The sequence below is a fragment of the Ranitomeya imitator genome, chromosome 5 (genome assembly GCF_032444005.1).
Source record: "Ranitomeya imitator isolate aRanImi1 chromosome 5, aRanImi1.pri, whole genome shotgun sequence".
Lineage (NCBI taxonomy): Eukaryota > Metazoa > Chordata > Amphibia > Anura > Dendrobatidae > Ranitomeya > Ranitomeya imitator.
Window position 1 is genome coordinate 500,343,464 of NC_091286.1, and position 23,740 is coordinate 500,367,203.

Genomic DNA, 23,740 nt, shown 5'->3' on the forward strand with positions numbered 1-23,740 from the left:
TCCATCTCCCTACTGCATCTCTGGAGCTCAGCCACAGCGATCTTGGGGTTCTTCTTTACCTCTCTCACCAAGGCTCTTCTCCCACGATTGCTCAGTTTGGCTGGACGGCCAGGTCTAGGAAGACTTCTGGTGGTCCCAAACTTCTTCCATTTAAGTATTATGGAGGCCACTGTTCTCTTAGAACTTCTGCAGTACTAAGGTTCCTTTCGTAACCTTGGCCAGATGTGTGCCTTGCCAGCTGGACTCTAATGAAGGAGTAGAACCATCTCAAGGGGGACCACAAGGAAATGGATAGCATGTGACTTAAATATGAGTGTCTGAGCAAAGGGTCTTAATTCTTATGAACATGTGATATTTCAGGGGTTTTTTTATGAAATTTTTTTTTTTTTTCAGTCAAGATGGGTTCAGAGTCTACATTAATGTGAAAAAAAACTTTTTATGAATTTACCTAATGACTGCAATGAAGCAGAGTGAAAAATGTAAAGGGGTCTGAATACTTTCCGTACCTAATGTATATCCCCAATGGCAGGCTCAAAGTGAGTGTGAACTTGGCTTTGGTTTCATAGACCCCAGCTGTTATGATAATAATAATAATAATAATTTTATTTATATAGCGCCAACATATTCCGCAGCGCTTTACAAATTATAGAGGGGACTTGTACAGACAATAGACATTACAGCATAACAGAAATACAGTTCAAAACAGATACCAGGAGGAGTGAGGGCCCTGCTCGCAGTTATGATGCCTTCATTTGGTCTTACTGCTTTTAGGATTTCACTGTTTTTGTTTTTTGTCTTTTAGATCATAGTTATGTACCTCCAGGTCCTAGAATGTGAAAGGAATCAGACACTCGTTCAGACCGCCTGGTAAGTTTTTGTTTGTTTGTTTTGTATTCAAAGGTTGTTTTGTTTATTTTTCTCGCTAACCAGTTACTGGCAGCAGAAATATGTTAGTGGCATAGTCAAAGACTTAGATTGTAAATCATTTTAACACATGTACACATACATGATTTTCTGCTTATTGTTTTCATGGCATGAGCAAAAAATTAATTGGAGATCTCTGTTTAACTTTGTTCTTTTTTCTACTCTTTGGTTAAAGGGTAGTCCATGATGGTAAGTCATAGAACTCTGCCCTCTGCACCACACCAACCTCCGGATGGCCTGATTGGCTGCCCTTCTCTTCAGCCAATGCAGTGCGAGCTCTCATCCGTGATTCACTGAAGTGGTCCATATCCATCTGGTCGCATCTTCTAGTTCTGTGCTGGTGTCCAAAGGATTTGTATATTTGCTTTCAGAAATCTTTTTGTAATGTGCTGTTCACAAAAGGGAAATGTTATGTTTACAACAGTTGCTGTCCTTACAGTTCTGTAATGTTTGATTGTTGGTATGCATTGGAGGTAATGCTGCTATTGTAAATTGTAAGGTGAGTTATAAGCCAGTAATGATGCAACTTACCAATGATCGTTTTAATGGAACTTTATGTAGCTTGAACATTGTGTAATGTTTTGCAACTCTCTAATATACTGTACTTTGATTTCTCAACAATTAACAAGATCTCCGCTTGCTGTGAGTAAATGAAAACTATACATGAATAAATGTGGACCTGTGATTGGTGGTACCGTAAATATATTACAATACTATATATCATTTTATCTGAATACATAGTCTAAAAAATACTACTGTAACCACACCATAAGAGAAACATAAGGGTAAATGCTGCCTAGTTTTAGTCAGTAATTCATGTAAATTACTAAAGGATTATCATGGGACTAACAAATATTTGAGATGTTTAGCCAACCAGCTTGGTCACAAGTTTTATGTTGTCCTGGAAGTTGTTTAGCACTTCAAGTACGTGCACAGTGGGCATGGGAGTTCTATAAATCTCATTCACTGTGCTTGTAATGTAAAACGCTGCGTTTTGGAAGCAGCTAAAATACACTGCATCCAGCACGCTACTGTTCCTGATCGTGGGAACGTATCCTTATGTTTGCTACATAAGATAATTTTCCTAAGATGATACAGGACTTTGTCTTAAGCTTGGGCTTGCACCGTATATAATCGTGTATAAGCCGAGGCATTTCATTTTGCCACAAAAAAAACTGGGAAAACTTACTGACTCAAGTTAAAGCCGGGTATGCATTGTCCCCTTATCCCCATCCTTGCGTCCTTGTCTGCATGACTCCTCATCCCCATCCTCGTCTTGGCTCCTTATTCCCAATCGTTGTTTGCATGGCTCCTTATTTCCAATTGTTGTCTGTGTGGCTCCTTATCCCAATCCTTGTCTGCGCGGCTTCTTATCCCTAGCCTTGTCTGTTGTCTGTGCGGCTTCTTATCCCTATCCTTGTCTGCGCGGCTTCTTACCCCTATCCTTGTCTGCGCTGCTTCTTATCCCTATCCTTGTCTGTGCGGCTCCTCTTTCCAATCCTTATCTGCGTGGCTCCATTTTTTTCCCCATCTTTGTCTGCGCGGCTCCTTTTTCCCATCCTTGTCTGCATGACTTTTTGTCTGCATGGCACCTTATCCCTATCCTTGTATACATGGTTCCTCATCCCTATCCTTGCCTTCGTGGCCCCCATGAGAAAAGCATTAAAACAAAATCCTATTTACCGTCCCTTCACACCCTCGCAGCATCTCGTTCCAGTGCCAGCAGCTCCTGTGGCTCAGCGATCACGTGTCCCCGCTCATTAAGGGAATGAATATTCACCTCTCTGCACCTATGGGAGTGGAGAGAGGTGAATATTCATTACCTTAATGAGCGGGCACGTGTGGTATACGGGTAGCTGCTGGAAGCCGGTGGCCGTTACTGTGCACTCTATAAGAGATATCAAAATTCATTTCTGTTTAGCAGAGGGCACAGGCTTTAGCCGCAGCCGCTCCCCCTCCCCGCAGTCTTCTGGGACAATGACTCATGTATAAGCCAAGGGGGGCATTTTCAGCATAAAAAAATGTGCTGAAAAACTCCAGCTTATACACGAGTATATATGGCATATTATTTAAACCGTATGCTACAGATAATACATATATGCATACATATATCTCCCGTTATGTTTCACCACATGTCCAACTTCTTCAGGTGTATGTAGCAATAGCACTTATTAAATAAAAAATATATATATTTTTAGAGACAAAGTCTGTCCTGGTCACATCCAAATGACATGTGCACAGCTCATAGTCTATTTTGTGAAAAGCTGCTGCAGTCTTAGAAGCAGAAGGATATCAAAATTCTTTCATTCACTGTCAGCAAGCCAAGATTTTGAAACCTATAAAAGTATATTCAAGCGTTTCCACTTTTCATTATTCAACTGTTTGGCTCTTATGTAAAAGCGGAAAGCCCTTTTAGTTTGTGAGGCTTATTAAGAGTACAGCTGATTTTTCTATTTCCACTCAATTAAATGGAGAGGAGAGCTGAATGCAACATATATCTACTGTGCTTCAGACCTGGGGTAAAGCGGTCATACATTACTATAGTTATGCAGTGATTGTATCTCCATCATTCTGTACTATGTCTTACTGATTGTAGAATGAAGTGCACCATGGGCACTTAAAAAAAATGTCCCAGTCTTTATATTGGGTAAATAATTTAGTGGACATTGTAGGAATAAGAATTGCAGAAAGTATTGATACAAGAAATCCTTACCATTAAGCACTCAGGACAAGTTCACATGTGATAGATTTGTGGCAGAAATTTCAGCGCCTGAATATTCTACTTAATACAACTAGATCCATTACATGAAGGGGCAGTCACAAATGTCTGCTACAGATCTGCCCTGTGTTCTTACACCTTTCTAGGTTATTCCTTTAGCTATGTGAAAGAAAAACCTAATGTTATAACTGACACATTTTTCTTTACCCTTAATTTTACATGATTTTAAATATAACCAAAATGAGAAGAAAAAACAAAGTATACTGAGTCTCCAAAGTTTCCTTAATATTGTTTGTCCCTTGTTTTTTATATAACCATCTGTTGATTGCAAAGTAATGTGTCATAATTGTTTTTTTAGGAACTACATGAATGATTGCCTTCGAACCAACGTGTTTGTCAGATTTGAAGCAGAAACTATTGCGTGTGCTTGTATTTATCTCGCTGCTAGAGCTTTACAGGTGAAGGTTTAGGAAGTGTTTTTGTTTTTTTTCCTACTTTTCCTCTCTTGGGGTTTACAAATAGCTGAGTATAATGTGGGGCATATACATACATATTACATGCATTGTCACGTCTGTCAAGATTTGCCTCTGAATAGTCTCCTGGAGATTCAGACGTCGATAAAACCCATTTCTCTATGTAATGCTGCCGCCTGCTGGTCAGAGTAATTAAGCATTTAATCTAATGGCAAGTAGAACAGGGCATAGTTGACTTGGCCATCAGGATGGGCAACTTTTACTCTATTTTTTTTTCCATTTTTAATGTACAGATCTATGCAGTATTGCCATCATAAAACTGGTTATGATGGGAATACTGCATAGATATTTACACTAAAAGCTGTGATGATTGTGATACCTAATATTCTGCAGCATCGGTTAATTAGGCATCCTCAGGAACCCAGCCTAACCAAACTAATGGGTTTTCTTTGTGTTTTCCTTGTTGCAAGGTTTTCCCAAAGATCTAGTGTTAACGTCCAATTTCCCAGGCTGTAGGGTCTGACCTTGATTGAACCCCTCCTATTTGTCTTTAGATTCCGTTACCGAATAAACCACACTGGTTTTTACTTTTTGGAGCTACTGAAGAAAGCATTCAAGAAATCTGTGTGTCAACCTTGAGGCTCTATAGTCGAAAGAAGGCAAGTTGTATTGTCCAAGTCGTCATTTCAGTGCTCCTTTATAGTATCTGGTTCTTAATAGGAGGGGAAAAAAAATCTTTGTTTAGGATTTGAGGGGGGTAATTTTGTTTCTTTCAATTATTTTTTTTCTCTGTCAATATAATTAATTTTAAATTAATTCTCATGATTTTTGACAGCCAAACTATGACTTTTTGGATAAAGAAGTGGAAAAAAGGAAAGTTGCCCTGCAGGAAGCAAAGCTTAAAGCAAAGGGGCTGAATCCTGATGGAACCCCTGCCCTTTCTACAATGGGTGGTTTCTCTCCAGGATCAAAACCATGTATGTTTTCCATTACTGGTCTGTATTGCACATTATTGAAGGCTTTTACCGTTTTGTTGGAGAAAAAAGTCTTCTGTGATCTTTTTTTTTTAGCCGAATTTCTTATTAGTCAAGATTAGAAATTACAATATGAAGCGTATTCTGCAAGTTTTTCATAAGCTAGTTAATGAGACTATTTCTGTACAAAATATATTTTTCAGCAATGTAATAAGTGACATTATTTGTACAGCATCTCCAAGAGAAGTAAAAGCAGAGGAGAAATCCCCAGTACCTACAAAGATCAAGCGCGAACCAGAGGAAAAGCAGACATTGAAGAGTCCTTATAATGGGTAAGTGGTTCTGAGTTATTAGCATGTACTCATTGGTGTGCAGCTGCCATTGGGCTACTTTTCACTTTTTTATGCACTGTTCAATGTCCACAATACATATGTTTTTTTTTAATTTGAAGAATTAAGTGAATTACATTATAAGTATAGGTTTATCGTTAAGTTGCTGTAACAAAGATTCAGCCTTGTGATATTTATCTGCTATGGCATCCAGCAGACGCTCTGGAGCAGGGCAGCAGTGGCATCTATGTACCAGTGCAGTCCAGCTTGATTCTGCTCTCCCTACAGTTGTCCTTATTAATAGCACTATTGCATCATGTTAGTAAAACTTGCCTCGGCTTTTCACCAGTGTACACAATAAACAATTAGTATTGCACAAAGGAGAGTCCATTCTTTCTTTTGGCAATCCAGTAGTCATGGGATCTAATGAATTATTGCTCATAGACTCAAGATTTATCCACTGCTATATGCTGAAGGGTTTATTAGCTCCATTTTGCAGAGCCTATGGATGAACTGAATGCCATCCTTTGTGTAAATGACACAGGGTTTTCTGCAGCAACAACTGTGGGTAGCTTTTACCAAGGCAAATAACACAGGTCTGCAAAAAAATAATTTTCAAGAGCTGTTTTGGTTATTCCACGTAATCTTTGTTTTTAAGTGCGCTGAATCCGAAAATGACCTCCGTTTTGTCATAGGACATCACGTTTTCTGACAATTTAAGTAACTGTTAAATAAGACAATACCTCAAAATAAATGAAAATAGACTCATAAAATTAATTTATTACAAATGTTTCATGAAAATCATTTTTTAACTGCAATGAGCTCACTAACACACTAAAATCGATTCTTTCCTGTGAGGCTTCTCTTAGTACATTTACGCTTGTGAGTAGCATCTGGAATGTCTCTCTGAAGCGTCCAACAGTAGTCTGCCATCATTGTAATGCTCCATCTTCCCTGGTATCTTCTTTCCATCTCTTTAATGTCCTGGTGGAAACGTTCACCTTGCTCTTCACTCACAGCTCCCAAATTTTCAGGAAAGTTGTCGAGGTGGGAATGGAGGAAATGCACTTTCAAACTCATCAGGCAACCTAAAGCTTGAAATGCTTTCAGCAGTTGTCCGACGATTTTTTGTAGTGAGGGTCTTGTATATCTTCAGTGCATTGATGTGAATTAATTAATAGTAATTTTGACATTCAAAACCCTAAGATAAAAAAAATACCAAAAATTGAGAAAAATCTACTAAATTTGAAGAGAATTTTGCATTTTGTGGCAAATCCTGACGGCCATGATTTTTTTTTTCTGTATTTTTTTGTTTTCAGCACACCAAAATACATGGAAATTAGATGAAAATAATCAAACAGCTTTTTAGTCGCAGACCTGTGTAATGTGTCGAATATCATATTTTTTTTTTGTTTCGTTTTAGCTTGCGAAAAGAAAACAAAAGAAGTCGAAGTGGAAGCAGATCAAGGTCACGAACAAAATCAAGATCCCGCTCTCCAAGAAGACAGTGAGTAATTACATGTGATTTGCTACTAACTGTGATGCAGGCTGAGTATATAGTTTTTACTTTTTATTTGATGATGATGATCCCTCTACACTGTGACATTCCTTCAGATATTTGTAATATCTGATTGGATTAGATACATGGCTCAGCGGACTGTATCACATGATTGGATTAGATATACGGCTCAGTCGACAATTACTGGGATCTGAATGGTGCCGTCATATTCAGATGGCAGAAATTAGAGTTACCCGATCATCAGGGCTGTGGCAGTGGGTTCATCCAGCAATGATTAGTCATCTGTGGATGAAATGCTCTTCATAATGTGATGCTGGTGCCTAGACTTGTGCTCACCGGTAATTATTGTGATCTGAGACACTCCAATGACATGATGGCTCTGCTCAGATGAGTGATTACAGGTGACGGGGATTAAATGCTGAGCTGCTCCTACAGCTGTAGATTGGGCAACCCAAGGGATGTGCCCAGTTAACATTTAAGGCACCACAGCGTGTAGGAGGTTACTGTAATAATAATAATTTTGTTTCTATAGCGCCAACATATTCTGCAGCACTTTACTGTACTTATCGTATGCTTATTTCCACACCACCAAATATAAATGTCACATTGACACATTCCCTTTAAAGCTCTAAGAATAGGAGTGCCCTAATGTGTAAAGATGGCATCCCAGTTATAAATCCACAATACTTCGGGTAATGCTGCAGTCTTGTGAACTTTGCCAGTACTGTATGCAGTCATAAGTTATTGATGTAGGGTTTTTCCTAATGTTTCTAATTTTTTTTTTTTTTTTTCCCCTCTCTTCTCCCCTTTTAGCTATAACAATAGACGGAGTCGATCTGGAACTTACAGCTCAAGATCAAGAAGCAGATCTCGTAGTCACAGTGAAAGCCCAAGAAGACATCACAATCATTCATCTCCACACCTCAAACTAAAGCATCGTGGGGATGATTTGCGGGGCTCAAACAGACATGCCCACAAACGAAAAAAGTCACATTCGCCCACCCCAGGCAAATCAAGGGAACACAGTGATCCTTCCAAAAAGCACAGACATGACCGTGGCCACCACAGGGATAGGAGGGAGAGGTCTCGTTCATTTGAAAGGTCACACAAAAGTAAACATCATGGTAGTGGTCACTCTGGACATGGCAGGCACAGGCGCTGAATGCCGCGATCCAAAGGAAAATGTGTTTTGTAAGGACTCTGTAAGTAGGCTTTTGTAACTATAAAGCATTTGACTGCAAAAAATGGACATTCATCAAATATTTTTGGTTTTCTTTAAGTGTATTATCTTTTTTGCACATTATACCTTCACAGTATGACATTAAAGAACCATAGTTGGAAGACATTGATCTTGAGTTGTATGAACCCAGCTTATGTGAATGGTTTGCTGTAAAGGTCTTATTTTTTTTTTATATAAACTGACTGCAGACACTGGTATATTTAAAGATTATTTAAAGACGTGTGAAATCTTTCATATTGGTTTTAGTCTGCATGTATACAAATGGAATTTTATTAGGAAATAAATTAGAAAAGTAAAATCTGTGCTGCACTACTATGAATTGTGTGTAATATTCCCTGCTACGAACGTATGTACATAGTACGTTTGCGGATTTCTTTTTCGATATTAGTCATTGAATATTTTTCAGACAAAATAAATCTATTTTAATTGCTAATGGTTTTCTCACCATTAATGCGGTCTTATACCCCAACTGCATGTTGGGAAAACAAATTGTAGTTTTCGGACTATAAGACGCACTTTTTTTCACCGAAAAATTTGGAGGAAAATGGTGGTGCGTCTTATAGTCCGGATGTACTTACCAGGAGTCCTATCCGAGGCTGATGCGCGGTAGTTTCGCAGATGCTCGGTGGTGTGAGGGCTCCCCCAACATTTTGTGGAATCCCAGAGCCCCCACACATCCATCCCAGGCTGGTGCGTGGCAGTTTTGGAAATGCTCGGTGGTGCGGGGGCTCCACCAACATTTTGTGAAAGCATGGAGAACCGCACTTCCATTGCTGTAATGCTGTGGTCTCCAGGAAAATGGCTGCCGGAGGCAGCACATGTGTCGATCGAGATCTCGGCATTGAGATCACATTCTGTGCTTGCGCCGCCTCCGGCGCCATTTTCCTGGAGACCACAGCATTACAGCAATGGAAGTGCGGGAGCTCCGAGAGTTCACAAAATGTCGGTGGAGCCTCCGCACCACCGAGCTTCTGCGAATCCTGCCGCCCACCAGCCTGGGATGGATGTGAGGGCTTTCACAAAATGGCAGAGCCACCAAACCTGCACCAGCCTGGGATGAGTCAGATCATTGCCAGACCACCGAATGCCTCCTGTGACCCTGCTCCACCAGCGCTTCCGATCACCCTTCCTTTCCCCCCCCCCCCCCCCCCCCAAGCTGATTAATTCAGACTAGAAGACTGACTCTCATTTGACGCATTCATTTTTTTTCCCGTTCTTCTGAAAACTTGGGATGCGTCTTATAGTCCGAAAAATACGGTAACAAAATGAGGCAAATTTGTCCGGCTGTATATATCGGGCTATATATAAGGCATGTTATCAGACTATATATTCTGCCATATGGCAGAGCTCTGGCTGGCGCATTTTATGCCAATTGGTCATGACTTGCACCGTAGAAAGTGTCTAAAAGACATAATTTACACCTTGTCCACCAAGGAGACTCCACATTGCCAAAAAGGGTCATAGTCTAACTTGCACCCAAATTTCCAGAATGTTGGTACTAATATCTTGCACAAAGTAAGCCAACTAATACTTATTGTAAATGCCAAGTTGGATTAATTACACCAACTTTATTAATAGTCAATGGGATTGCCTTCTTTCTTTGTATTCTGTAATAGAAGTTGTCAAAACTTGGCATATTACACATAGGGGTTTGCATTTTTCCCAGAAGTCGTAACTAGGAAGAGCAACTCTAAAAATGGGTGAACACTGCATTTACTGAGGAAAAGTAATGCCCTGAACAGGGTGCTACACTGCCAATATCAGTAACTAGTATTCAGTTTTGACCTTTGAAATGTTGTACCTCATATGATACATCACCTTACTTCAATGAAGACTTGGCCATTAGCTGGGCACACACTGCTATCAGTATAACAAATGATGGCAACTCCCGCCCTTACTGTACCCTGAATGGTTTAGTCCCCGTCCCAGGCTTTGTGTATAACCAGAAAGCGTGGTGTAATTTCCACAATGCATACAGTTTCCCATCTTGTAAGTCACTGCACAGTTCACAGGCAAACAGAACAGCTCACCACAACTGTGTCATTGACATTCCCGGTGCTCCGCAGCCTAAGCAGGCATGAAGATAAATGTGACTGAAGAGAAAGTCGACACTCATGCCTCAAGGATGAACTCTTATTCTTTATTCAAAAAATCATGTGCAGACAATGTTAAAAAAAATTCAGAACATCATCTTGTGCGCTTCACAATAAGCTTCCTTAATCCTAGTTGTTCAATACATGTCACTATCACCATTGAAAAAGATTATATCGCACCCCTTCCCTTTTAAGATTTCTCAAATCGGGTCAGTTAATTAATAGGTGTGCATTCTCCACGTGAAAATGATAACCTATATGCATAAACCACAAACTCAAAATACAGATTGAGTGGAGTCGGTGTACATTTTGGGTGGTGTCAATCGGTATAAAATGTATAAAGGCACGGATGATTGACCTCGTGGAGACCAAAACATCCAACACCGCGGAGACACCATCACGTGTTTCTCAACGCAGTGATCCAGAACACTGCCCCCAAATATGCAAATGCATGTAGAGGAGCTGCGGAGACACCATCACGTGTTTCTCAACGCAGGCAGTGAATAGCCAGGCCTTTCCCCGGGAAGGAACAACCAAGGGAAGGGCAGCATCCAATAAAGGAAAACATCCAATAAAGGAAAACCACCTATGCCAAGCATGGTATCCATCCACAGACCGCTGTTTCGGGGGTTTTGCCCCTCATCAGTGTGGAGTAGGAAACTGGCTATCAGGAGCAGTGCCTAGTAGAAAGTCTATAAAGGCACGGATGATTGACCTCGTGGAGACCAAAACATCCAACACCGCGGAGACACCATCACGTGTTTCTCAACGCAGTGATCCAGAACACTGCCCCCAAATATGCAAATGCATGTAGAGGAGCTGTGGAGACACCATCACGTGTTTCTCAACGCAGGCAGTGAATAGCCAGGCCTTTCCCCGGGAAGGAACAACCAAGGGAAGGGCAGCATCCAATAAAGGAAAACATCCAATAAAGGAAAACCACCTATGCCAAGCATGGTATTCATCCACAGACAGCTGTTTCGGGGTTTTTGCCCCTCATCAGTGTGGAGGTGTCACCTATCCTGGGCCCCTTCCCGTATAATGTTGACCATCCTGGGTCTGCTCCTGTATAATTTCCCCCATCCTGGGTTCCCTCCAGTCTCCCATTCACGCCGGTTACAGGCATCAGCTGATGAATGCTATTCCAATCAGCCTACACCTACTGTCGCTGATAAGTGAGAGCAAACGCCGCTGATGGCAGTATTAATCAGCTGACTCCTGTGAATTTAAATAAATAATAAAAAAAAATTGTGTGATGTCCCTTCTAGTTTTGATAACCAGTACAGGCAAAACTAACAGCTGCAGATGGAAACTCCCAGGTGCCAGCTTTATCATTGCTGGCTTTCAAGAACAGAAGTGTCCCCCAACTTCTTTTTTTTTTTTTTTAATTTAACCAGCCAAGTTAAAGCAGACAGCTGGGGGGCTGCTGTTCTCAGACTGGCAAGGGACCATGGATATTCCCCTCACCCCCCCCCCAACCTAAAAATAGCAGCTCAAAGCCACCCCAGAATAGATGCGCCAGTTCTGGCAATTTGACTTCTCACTTGCCCTTGTGCGGTGGCAAGTGGGGTAATGGTTGTGGGGTTGATGTCAGCTGTCTTATGGCCACTGACATCAAGCCCACAGGTTAGTAATGGAGGGACGCCTATAGACACCACCATTTCTAACTCCATAGCTAGATTGTAAAAAAGACAGCCTGAATAAAGTCCTTTAATTGAAAGAAAGCCATAGATTCTTTTATCTGAAATATAGACGGCAGCTCAGCGCTAGATACCGCAGGAGCGATGACGCTCCCGTCGGTGTGTTCCAGCTGCCTGGGAGAGCAGTCACTGGAAACACCCAATGTTCGGGCTGCCAAACTCAAACGGTAACACTAGGTGTTCAGTATGGACCTCGAATGTTACTATTTGGGTTCACACATTTCTATACAGCAGTATGGTTGGGTATCCACATGATTCGCCAGCAGGAAATGCCAGAAAGGGGGAACATATGTAAAGCCGCACCTGAAAGGTGATAGGGCAGAAAAATGAGAGACCGTAAGCAAGGATAACAGAAGATAAACACCCAGAGAAAAGCTGTATCTTCTGTGGCTCGAAGGATAGAGACACTGACCACAAAGCACAGGCTCAAGGATTTGAAATAAGATGCACGACAGTAGCCATCCTTAGAGGACCCACTAAGATCCCCATCCGCTGATGCCGCTGACAGAACTCCCTTATTAGGTGATAGGCATACAAATTTTCTGCATGAACCCAGGAATTTTCCTCCCATTTAACAAGATATTTTAGTCAACGTCTGACACATCTGGTTCTCAAAACTTGTCTGCGGTTCCAGTTTTCTTGGTCTGATCACAAGTTATAAACAGATCTTTTTCAACTTCTCTCCAGACCTTAATAAAGTGAAAATAATATCTTTCCTCCCCTGGGATCGCAGACTGCAAACAAGAAAAATTTACAAAAGCTGGATGAAAACTATCAAACGAAAAAGTGAAGTAGAGGTGTGATTACTGAGAGTGAACTCAGGCAGAGGAAGAAAATCCATTCAGCCCTCTTGAGTAGAAAAAATAAAACATCTGAAATTGAAATATTGTTCTAATTCTCTGTTCATTCTCTCCGTCTCACCATTCGTCTCCGGATGATAAACTGAGGAGAACGAAAGCTTAAAGGGACACTGTCACCTGAATTTGGAGGGAACAATCTTCAGCCATGGAGGCGGGGTTTGGAGGTTTTTGATTCACCCTTTCCTTACCCGCTGGCTGTATGCTGGCTGCAATATTGGATTGAAGTTCATTCTCTGTCCTCCATACTACCCGCCTGTGCAAGGCAAGATTACCTTGTGCAGGCATGTACTACGGAGGACAGAGAATGAACTTCAATCCAATATTGCAGCCAGCATGCAGCCAGCGGGTAAGGAAAGGGTGAATCAAAAACCCCCAAACCCCGCCTCCATGGCTGAAGATTGTTCCCTCCAAATTCAGGTGACAGTGTCCCTTTAATTCCTAATTTAGAAAAGAAGCTAGCCATAAAATGAACCCCTCTATCGCAATTAATGTTTTTAGGAACACCATGTAACTTAAAGGGACACTGTCACCTGAATTTGGAGGGAACAATCTTCAGCCACGGAGGCGGGGTTTTGGGGTTTTTGATTCACCCTTTCCTTGCATGCTGGCTGCGATATTGGATAGAAGTTCATTCTCTGTCCTCCATAGTACACGCCTGGGCAAGGCAAGATTGCCTTGTGCTGGCATGTACTACGGAGGACAGATAATGAACTTCAATCCAATTTTGCAGCCAGCTGGTAAGGAAAGGGTGAATCAAAAACCCCAAAACCCCGCCTCCATGGCTGAAGATTGTTCCCTCCAAATTCAGGTGACAGTGTCCCTTTAAAGGCATGAGAGACAATGTAGCTCTTAATAGTGGAACCAAGTGAAGCGTCTTGCTGAAACAGTCCACCCCTACCACCCATACTGCGGTAATACTACCAGAATTGGGTAAATCTGTGACAATATCTGTGGACAAATGAGTCCAGGGTTGCAACAGCAACCCTCATAGTTTGGCAAAAGATTTTAGACCTGGCGCAAACTCTGCACTTATAGGCATACTCAACATCCTTTTGAGCACTCTGCCACCAAAAGGACTCGGAAACCAATCTCCAAGTGGCAGAGGAGCCAGGATGTCCGGCCAAAACAGTCATGCACTTCCATCAGAAGATCTGTGCAAAGCAAGGAAGGCACAAAACGCTTGCTGAGTGGCAAGCCCTCCGGTGCACCAACCTGAGCTTCCACAATCCGCTTTTTTAGATCAATCCCCAGAGCACCAACCACTATCTTCACTAAGAATTTTGACTGGATCTTCATCCGTCAGCTCCGGAAAAACTGTTATAAAACATCAGCCTTAAAGGGAACCTGTCACCTGAATTTGGCGGGACCGGTTTTCGGTCATATGGGCGGAGTTTTCGGGTGTTTGATTCACCATTCCCTTACCAGCTGGCTGCATGCTGGCCGCAATATTGGATTGAAGTTCATTCTCTGTCTTCCGTAGTACACGCATGCGCAAGGCAAGATTGCGGCCAGCATGCAGCCAGCGGGTAAGGAAAGGGTGAATCAAACACCCGAAAACTCTGCCCATATTACCGAAAACCGGTCCCGCCATATTCAGGTGACAGGTTCTCTTTAACATTCTTTGTACCAAGGAGATATGTCACAGAGAAAGCAAAGTGAACAAAAAAGAGGGTCCTCCGGGCCTGTCTAGTATTCAAGCACTTTTAGCGGTGTCAATATACAGTAAATTTTTGTGATCAGTGAAGTCTATTCCTAGTCCACTTCAATAAATTCTTCCATTCCTCGAAAGCTCTCTTAAAAGCCAAATCGTTCCCGATCACCTATATCATAGTTGTACTTTGCTTGTGAGAATTTCCGAGAATAAAAAACACAAGGATGAAAGTAACCTTCCTTCTGTGAAAGAACAGCACCCATCGCCACAGAAAAAATGTCTACCTCAACCACAAAAGCCAAATCTACATTGGGTTGACAGAGGACTGGAGCTTTAGAAAAGGATGTCTTGAAAGCAGCAAAAGCATCAACAGCCTCAATTGACCCAAAAGGAAAAGTCATTACCCTTCTTAGTAATTAGTAAGTAGTTTGACTATGACTGAGAAGTTCTTAATGAATTTATGATAACAAACCGAAAAACCTCTGTAAATCTTCAAGATTAGTCTGCTGTACCCAATCAATAATGGCCTATACCTTAACAAAATCCATCTGGAAACCTTTAGCAGAAACCAAATAACCCAAAAACTGAATCCGCTGCACCTCAAATTGACACTTATACAGTACAGACCAAAGGTTTGGACACACCTCATTTAAAGATTTTTCTGTATGTTCATGACCAGGGGTGGGCAATTAATTTTGCCATGGGGCCGGATGAGAAAGTGGGATGGTTTTAGAGGGCCGAACTAATAATTACCGTATTTTTCGGACTATAAGACACACCGGACCATAAGGCGCACCCCAAATTTGGTGTGAAAATTGCAGAAAAAAATATTTTTTTATAAGATGGGGGTCCGTCTTATTGTCCGAATTTACAGGATCTTACAGTAAGATTCTTACCTGAGGGCTGGCGGTGGCAGAGCAGGGTCACAGGAGGCATGGTGTCGGCAGAGGTGGGGTGATGCGGTGTGGCGTGCTCCTAAGCAGGGTCCCTTCCTGCTTAGATGGGCGACGCCACGGCCTCCTGGTGTCCATGGGGGGGTTGCAGCAGTGGTGGTGCGGCGGCAGAGGTGCGATATGGCGTGCGCAGTGTCCCACCGGTGAGGTGACGCAGCGGCCCGGAATGCAATGTGAGCAGCAGAGCCGGGTTGAATATCGGTGGCGGCGGCCATCTTCCCGAGGCCGTGCGTGCACAGATGGAGTGCTCTGCTTCACGGGGCTTCAGGAAAATGGCCGCGGGAGGCCGTGCGTGCGCAGATGGAGATCGCGGCGGCCATTTTCCTGAAGCCGAGATCTAAATCTGCAAACTCGGCTTCAGGAAAATGACCGCCGCGATCTCCATCTGCGCACGTGCGGCCTCCCGCGGCCATTTTCCTGAAGCCCCGTGAAGCAGAGCACTCTATCTGCACACGCGCGGCCTCGGGAAGATGGCCGCTGCCACCAATAAACAGGTAATCAACCTGGCCTTCACTCCAGCCGCCAGCGGTCCTCAGATGCGGCTGGTGGCTGGCCGAGCGGTGCCGGGGGTGGCTGTCAGAAGTGACAGCTAGCTGGCGGGCCACTTAAAATCATCAGGCGGGCCGGACCGCATCTTGCCCAGGTCTGTTCATGACTATGAAAATTGTATATTCACACTGAAGGCATCAAAACTATGAATTAACACATGTGGAATTATATACTTAACAAAAAAGTGTGAAATAACTGAAATTATGTCTTATATTCTAGGTTTTTCAAAGTAGGTGTATTTAAGTAGCACTGGACCTAAAACTTAACTTTTACTTAAATCTAAATAAAACCCAAAGACAATGTGATAAACCCTATCCACCTATGTGAGGGGAAACAACTACAAGACATGAAAGGGAATATATAAAAGAAAACTGATCACAATGCGGCCCTATTAAACAGACCTACTTAGTGTGTATAATGTATGTTACTCGTCTCTTGATAATGGTTATATATACATTTTGTGGCAATGTATGTCTCCCAATCAAGCCTCAATCTCAAAGGAGGCTGTACAGGTCCTTCTCAAAAAATTAGCATATAGTGTTAAATTTCATTATTTACCATAATGTAATGATTACAATGAAACTTTCATATATTATAGATTCATTATCCACCAACTGAAATTTGTCAGGTCTTTTATTGTTTTAATACTGATGATTTTGGCATACAACTCCTGATAACCCAAAAAACCTGTCTCAATAAATTAGCATATCAAGAAAAGGTTCTCTAAATGACCTATTACCCTAATCTTCTGAATCAACTAATTAACTCTAAACACATTCAAAAGATACCTGAGGCTTTTATAAACTCCCTGCCTGGTTCATTACTCAAAACCCCCATCATGGGTAAGACTAGCGACCTGACAGATGTCAAGAAGGCCATCATTGACACCCTCAAGCAAGAGGGTAAGACCCAGAAAGAAATTTCTCAACAAATAGGCTGTTCCCAGAGTGCTGTATCAAGGCACCTCAATGGTAAGTGTTGTGAATTCTGTGGCTGAATTCACTCCTGTGGTCACAAGTGGTACTGCAGCTTCTGAGCTTCCTCCCTCAGGTGTTCTGGTGAGCTCGTTAACTGCTTCATTACTTAACTCCGCCTGATGCTGCTATCCTTGCTCCTTGTCAATGTTTCAGTGTTGGATCTGAGCTTCTCCTGATTGTTCCTGTGACCTGCTGCTCTGTATAGCTAAGTGCTTTTTGCTTTTTTGTTGCTTTTTTTCTGTCCAGCTTGTCTTTTGTTTTGCTGGAAGCTCTGAGACGCAAAGGGTGTACCACCGTGCCGTTAGTTCGGCACGGTGGGGTTTTTTTGCCCCCTTTGCGTGGTTTTGCTTTAGGGTTTTTTGTAGACTGCAAAGTTCGCTTTACTGTCCTCGCTCTGTCCTAGAATATCGGGCCCCACTTTGCTGAATCTATTTCATCCCTACGTTTTGTCTTTTCATCTTACTCACAGTCATTATATGTGGGGGGCTGCCTTTTCCTTTGGGGAATTTCTCTGGGGCAAGTCAGGCCTATTTTTCTATCTTCAGGCTAGCTAGTTTCTTAGGCTGTGCCGAGTTGCCTAGGTAGTTGTTAGGCGCAATCCACAGCCGCTTTTAGTTGTGTTTAGGATAGGATCAGGTGTGCAGTCTACTGAGTTTCCACGTCTCAGAGCTCGTTCTTGTATTTTTGGGTATTTGTCAGATCACTGTGTGCGCTCTGATCGCTAAGCACACTGTGTTTCTGGATTGCCTTCATAACACTTGTCATTAGCAAACATAACAGTACAAGGAGCCCAAACTAATGATTCTCAATAGAGGGAAAGAAAAAGTTCTGACATCATTTTTTTTTTTTTTTCTGCTCTGTGTTCACTTTTTTTTTTTCCCCTAGACATTTGGGTGATTCTGGACACAGGTGTGGACATGGATATTCAGGGTCTGTGCTCTTCAATGGATAATCTCGTTATAAATGTACAAAAAATTCAAGATACTATTGATCAGAAATCTATGTTAGAACCAAGAATTCCTATTCCTGATTTGTTTTTTGGAGATAGAACTAAGTTTCTAAGTTTCAAAAATAATTGTAAGCTATTTCTGGCCTTGAAACCTCATTCTTCTGGTAATCCTATTCAACAGGTTTTGATTATTATTTCTTTTTTGCGCGGCGACCCTCAAGACTGGGCATTTTCTCTTGCGCCAGGAGACCCTGCATTGAGTAGTGTCGATGCGTTTTTCCTAGCGCTCGGATTGCTGTACGATGAGCCTAATTCAGTGGATCAGGCTGAGAAAAATTTGCTGGCTTTGTGCCAGGGTCAGGATGATATAGAAGTATATTGTCAGAAATTTAGGAAATGGTCAGTACTCACTCAGTGGAATGAATCTGCGCTGGCAGCTTTGTTCAGAAAGGGTCTCTCTGAGGCTCTTAAGGATGTCATGGTGGGATTTCCTATGCCTGCTGGTTTGAATGAGTCTTTGTCTTTGGCCATTCAGATCGGTCGACGCTTGCGCGAGCGTAAATCTGTGCACCATTTGGCGGTACTGCCTGAGGTTAAACCTGAGCCTATCCAGTGCGATAGGACTATGACTAGAGTTGAACGGCAGGAATACAGACGTCTGAATGGTCTGTGTTTCTACTGTGGTGATTCCACTCATGCTATTTCTGATTGTCCTAAGCGCACTAAGCGGTCCGCTAGGTCTGCCGTCATTGGTACTGTACAGTCCAAATTCCTTCTGTCCATTACCTTGATATGCTCTTTGTCGTCGTTTTCTGTCATGGCGTTTGTGGATTCGGGCGCTGCCCTGAATCTGATGGATTTGGATTATGCTAAACGTTGTGGGTTTTTCTTGGAGCCTTTGCGGTGTCCTATTCCATTGAGATGAATTGATGCTACACCTTTGGCCAAGAATAAACCTCAATACTGGGCCCAGCTGACCATGTGCATGGCTCCTGCACATCAGGAAGTTATTCGCTTTCTGGTGTTGCATAATCTGCATGATGTGGTCGTGTTGGGGTTGCCATGGCTACAAACCCATAATCCAGTATTGGATTGGAATTCCATGTCGGTATCCAGCTGGGGTTGTCAGGGGGTACATGGTGATGTTCCATTTTTGTCGATTTCGTCATCCACCCCTTCTGAGGTCCCAGAGTTCTTGTCTGATTATCAGGATGTATTTGAAGAGCCCAAGTCCGATGCTCTACCTCCGCATAGGGATTGTGATTGTGCTATCAATTTGATTCCTGGTAGTAAATTCCCTAAAGGTCGATTATTTAATTTATCCGTGCCCGAACACGCCGCTATGCGCAGTTATGTGAAGGAATCCCTGGAGAAGGGACATATTCGCCCATCGTCATCACCACTGGGAGCAGGGTTCTTCTTTGTAGCCAAGAAGGATGGTTCGCTGAGACCGTGTATTGATTACCGCCTTCTTAATAAGATCACTGTTAAATTTCAGTATCCCTTGCCATTGTTATCTGACTTGTTTGCTCGGATTAAGGGGGCTAGTTGGTTCACTAAGATAGATCTTCGTGGTGCGTATAATCTGGTGAGAATCAGGCAAGGAGATGAATGGAAAACTGCATTCAATACGCCCGAGGGTCATTTTGAGTATCTAGTGATGCCGTTCGGACTTGCCAATGCTCCATCTGTGTTTCAGTCTTTTATGCATGACATCTTCCGTGAGTATCTGGATAAATTCCTGATTGTTTACTTGGATGACATTTTGATCTTCTCAGATGATTGGGAGTCTCATGTGAAGCAGGTCAGAATGGTTTTTCAGGTCCTGCGTGCTAACTCTTTGTTTGTGAAGGGATCAAAGTGTCTCTTCGGTGTGCAGAAAGTTTCATTTTTGGGGTTCATCTTTACCCTTTCTACTATCGAGATGGATCCAGTTAAGGTCCAAGCCATCCAGGATTGGATTCAGCCGACATCTCTGAAAAGTCTGCAAAAGTTCCTGGGCTTTGCTAATTTTTATCGTCGCTTCATCTGTAATTTTTCTAGCATTGCCAAACCATTGACCGATTTGACCAAGAAGGGTGCTGATTTGGTTAATTGGTCTTCTGCTGCTGTGGAAGCTTTTCAGGAGTTGAAGCGTCGTTTTTGTTCTGCCCCTGTGTTGTGTCAGCCAGATGTTTCTCTTCCGTTCCAGGTCGAGGTTGATGCTTCTGAGATTGGAGCAGGGGCGGTTTTGTCACAGAGAGGTTCTGATTGCTCAGTGATGAAACCATGTGCTTTCTTTTCTAGGAAGTTTTCGCCCGCTGAGCGTAATTATGATGTGGGCAATCGAGAGTTGCTGGCCATGAAGTGGGCATTCGAGGAGTGGCGTCATTGGCTTGAAGGAGCTAAGCATCACGTGGTGGTATTGACTGATCATAAGAACTTGACTTATCTCGAGTCTGCCAAGCGCTTGAATCCTAGACAGGCCCGTTGGTCGTTATTTTTTGCCCGCTTCGACTTTGTGATTTCGTACCTTCCGGGCTCTAAAAATGTGAAGGCGGATGCTCTGTCTAGCAGTTTTGTGCCCGACTCTCCGGGTTTATCTGAGCCAGCGGGTATCCTCAAGGAAGGAGTCATTGTGTCTGCCATCTCCCCTGATTTGCGGCGGGTGCTGCAAAAATTTCAGGCGAATAAACCTGATCGTTGTCCAGCAGAGAAACTGTTCGTCCCTGATAGGTGGACTAATAAACTTATCTCTGAACTTCATTGTTCGGTGTTGGCTGGTCATCCTGGAATCTTTGGTACCAGAGAGTTAGTGGCTAGATCCTTCTGGTGGCCATCTCTGTCACGGGATGTACGTACTTTTGTGCAGTCCTGTGGGATTTGTGCTAGGGCTAAGCCCTGCTGTTCTCGTGCCAGTGGGTTGCTTTTGCCCTTGCCGGTCCCAAAGAGGCCTTGGACACATATTTCGATGGATTTCATTTCTGACCTTCCCGTTTCTCAAAAGATGTCAGTCATTTGGGTGGTCTGTGATCGCTTTTCTAAAATGGTCCATCTGGTGCCCTTGGCTAAATTGCCTTCCTCCTCTGATTTGGTACCTTTGTTCTTTCAGCATGTGGTTCAGTTGCATGGCATTCCTGAGAATATTGTTTCTGACAGAGGTTCCCAGTTTGTTTCAAGGTTTTGGCGAGCCTTTTGTGGTAGGATGGGCATTGACCTATCCTTTTCCTCGGCTTTCCATCCTCAGACTAATGGCCAGACCGAACGAACCAATCAGACCTTGGAAACATATCTGAGATGTTTTGTTTCTGCAGACCAGGATGATTGGGTGTCCTTTTTGCCGTTGGCTGAGTTCGCCCTTAATAATCCGGCCAGCTCGGCTACCTTGGTTTCTCCATTTTTTTGCAATTCTGGGTTCCATCCTCGTTTCTCTTCAGGACAGGTTGAGTCTTCGGACTGTCCTGGTGTGGATTCTGTGGTGGATAGGTTGCAGCAGATCTGGACTCAGGTAGTGGACAATTTGATCTTGTCCCAGGAGAAAGCTCAACTTTTCGCTAATCGCAGACGCCGTGTGGGTCCCCGACTTCGTGTTGGGGATCTGGTTTGGTTATCTTCTCGTCATATTCCTATGAAGGTTTCCTCTCCTAAATTTAAACCTCGTTTTATTGGTCCGTATAGGATTTCTGAGGTTCTCAATCCTGTGTCTTTTCGTTTGACCCTCCCAGACTCCTTTTCCATACATAATGTATTCCATAGGTCGTTGTTGCGGAGATACGTGGCACCTATGGTTCCATCTGTTGAGCCTCCTGCCCCGGTTTTGGTGGAGGGGGAATTGGAGTATATTGTGGAGAAGATTTTGGATTCTCGTGTTTCTAGACGGAAACTCCAGTATCTGGTTAAATGGAAGGGTTATGCTCAGGAAGATAATTCCTGGGTTTTTGCCTCTGATGTTCATGCTTCCGATCTTGTTCGTGCCTTTCATGCGGCTCATCCTGGTCGGCCTGGGGGCTCTGGTGAGGGTTCGGTGACCCCTCCTCAAGGGGGGGGTACTGTTGTGAATTCTGTGGCTGAATTCACTCCTGTGGTCACAAGTGGTACTGCAGCTTCTGAGCTTCCTCCCTCAGGTGTTCTGGTGAGCTCGTTAACTGCTTCATTACTTAACTCCGCCTGATGCTGCTATCCTTGCTCCTTGTCAATGTTTCAGTGTTGGATCTGAGCTTCTCCTGATTGTTCCTGTGACCTGCTGCTCTGTATAGCTAAGTGCTTTTTGCTTTTTTGTTGCTTTTTTTCTGTCCAGCTTGTCTTTTGTTTTGCTGGAAGCTCTGAGACGCAAAGGGTGTACCGCCGTGCCGTTAGTTCGGCACGGTGGGTTTTTTTTGCCCCCTTTGCGTGGTTTTGCTTTAGGGTTTTTTGTAGACTGCAAAGTTCGCTTTACTGTCCTCGCTCTGTCCTAGAATATCGGGCCCCACTTTGCTGAATCTATTTCATCCCTACGTTTTGTCTTTTCATCTTACTCACAGTCATTATATGTGGGGGGCTGCCTTTTCCTTTGGGGAATTTCTCTGGGGCAAGTCAGGCCTATTTTTCTATCTTCAGGCTAGCTAGTTTCTTAGGCTGTGCCGAGTTGCCTAGGTAGTTGTTAGGCGCAATCCACAGCCGCTTTTAGTTGTGTTTAGGATAGGATCAGGTGTGCAGTCTACAGAGTTTCCACGTCTCAGAGCTCGTTCTTGTATTTTTGGGTATTTGTCAGATCACTGTGTGCGCTCTGATCGCTAAGCACACTGTGTTTCTGGATTGCCTTCATAACACCTGTCATTAGCAAACATAACAGGTAAGTTGTTGGAAGGAAACAATGTGGCAGAAAACGCTGTACAACGAGGAGACCGGACCCTGAGGAAGATTGTGGAGAAGGACCGATTCCAGACCTTGGGGAACCTGAGGAAGCAGTGGACTGAGTCTGGTGTGGAAACATCCAGAGCCACCGTGCACAGGCGTGTGCAGGAAATGGGCTACAGGTGCCGCATTCCCCAGGTAAAGCCACTTTTGAGCTACAGAGAAGCAGCACTGGACTGTTGCTAAGTGGTCCCAAGTACTTTTTTCTGATGAAAGCAAATTTTGCATGTCATTCGGAAATCAAGGTGCCAGAGTCTGGAGGAAGACTGGGGAGAAGGAAATGCCAAAATGCCTGAAGTCCAGTGTCAAGTACCCACAGTCAGTGATGGTGTGGGGTGCCATGTCAGCTGCTGGTGTTGGTCCACTGTGTTTCATCAAGGGCAGGGTCAATGCAGCTAGCTATCAGGAGATTTTGGAGCACTTCATGCTTCCATCGGCTGAAATGCTTTATGGAGATGAAGATTTCATTTTTCAGCACGACCTGGCACCTGCTCACAGTGCCAAAACCACTGGTAAATGGTTTACTGACCATGGTATTACTGTGCTCAATTGGCCTGCCAACTCTCCTGACCTGAACCCCATAGAGAATCTGTGGGATATTGTGAAGAGAAAGTTGAGAGACGCAAGACCCAACACTCTGGATGAGCTTAAGGCCGCTATTGAAGCATCCTGGGCCTCCATAACATCTCAGCAGTGTCACAGGCTGATTGCCTCCATGCCACGCCGCATTGAAGCAGTCATTTCTGCCAAAGGATTCCCGACCAAGTATTGAGTGCATAACTGAACATTATTATTTGTTGGTTTTTTTGTTTGTTATTAAAAAACACTTTTATTTGATTGGATGGGTGAAATATGCTAATTTATTGAGACAGGTTTTTTGGGTTATCAGGAGTTGTATGCCAAAATCATCAGTATTAAAACAATAAAAGACCTGACAAATTTCAGTTGGTGGATAATG

At 43.2% G+C, this 23,740-nt stretch overlaps 1 protein-coding gene across 3 annotated transcripts in view; it reads left to right on the forward strand.

Moving 5' to 3' along the window:
* The window catches only part of CCNL1 (cyclin L1), a 34,454-nt gene extending 25,843 nt beyond the window's left edge, over nucleotides 1–8,611 (forward strand). Inside the window, exons 5-11 of one of the 3 annotated variants that reach the window (XM_069727446.1) lie at nucleotides 803–867; nucleotides 4,002–4,101; nucleotides 4,671–4,775; nucleotides 4,952–5,093; nucleotides 5,323–5,422; nucleotides 6,843–6,926; nucleotides 7,752–8,611. In XM_069727446.1, the coding sequence (XP_069583547.1) occupies nucleotides 803–867; nucleotides 4,002–4,101; nucleotides 4,671–4,775; nucleotides 4,952–5,093; nucleotides 5,323–5,422; nucleotides 6,843–6,926; nucleotides 7,752–8,100 (945 nt within the window). In that variant the 3' untranslated portion in view covers nucleotides 8,101–8,611. Of the gene's footprint in view, nucleotides 1–802; nucleotides 868–1,099; nucleotides 4,102–4,670; nucleotides 4,776–4,951; nucleotides 5,094–5,322; nucleotides 5,423–6,842; nucleotides 6,927–7,751 lie in introns of those variants that run through there. The other 2 variants (XR_011312475.1, XR_011312474.1) reach the window with 2 other exon arrangements.
* Nucleotides 8,612–23,740: the final 15,129 nt, after the last annotated feature.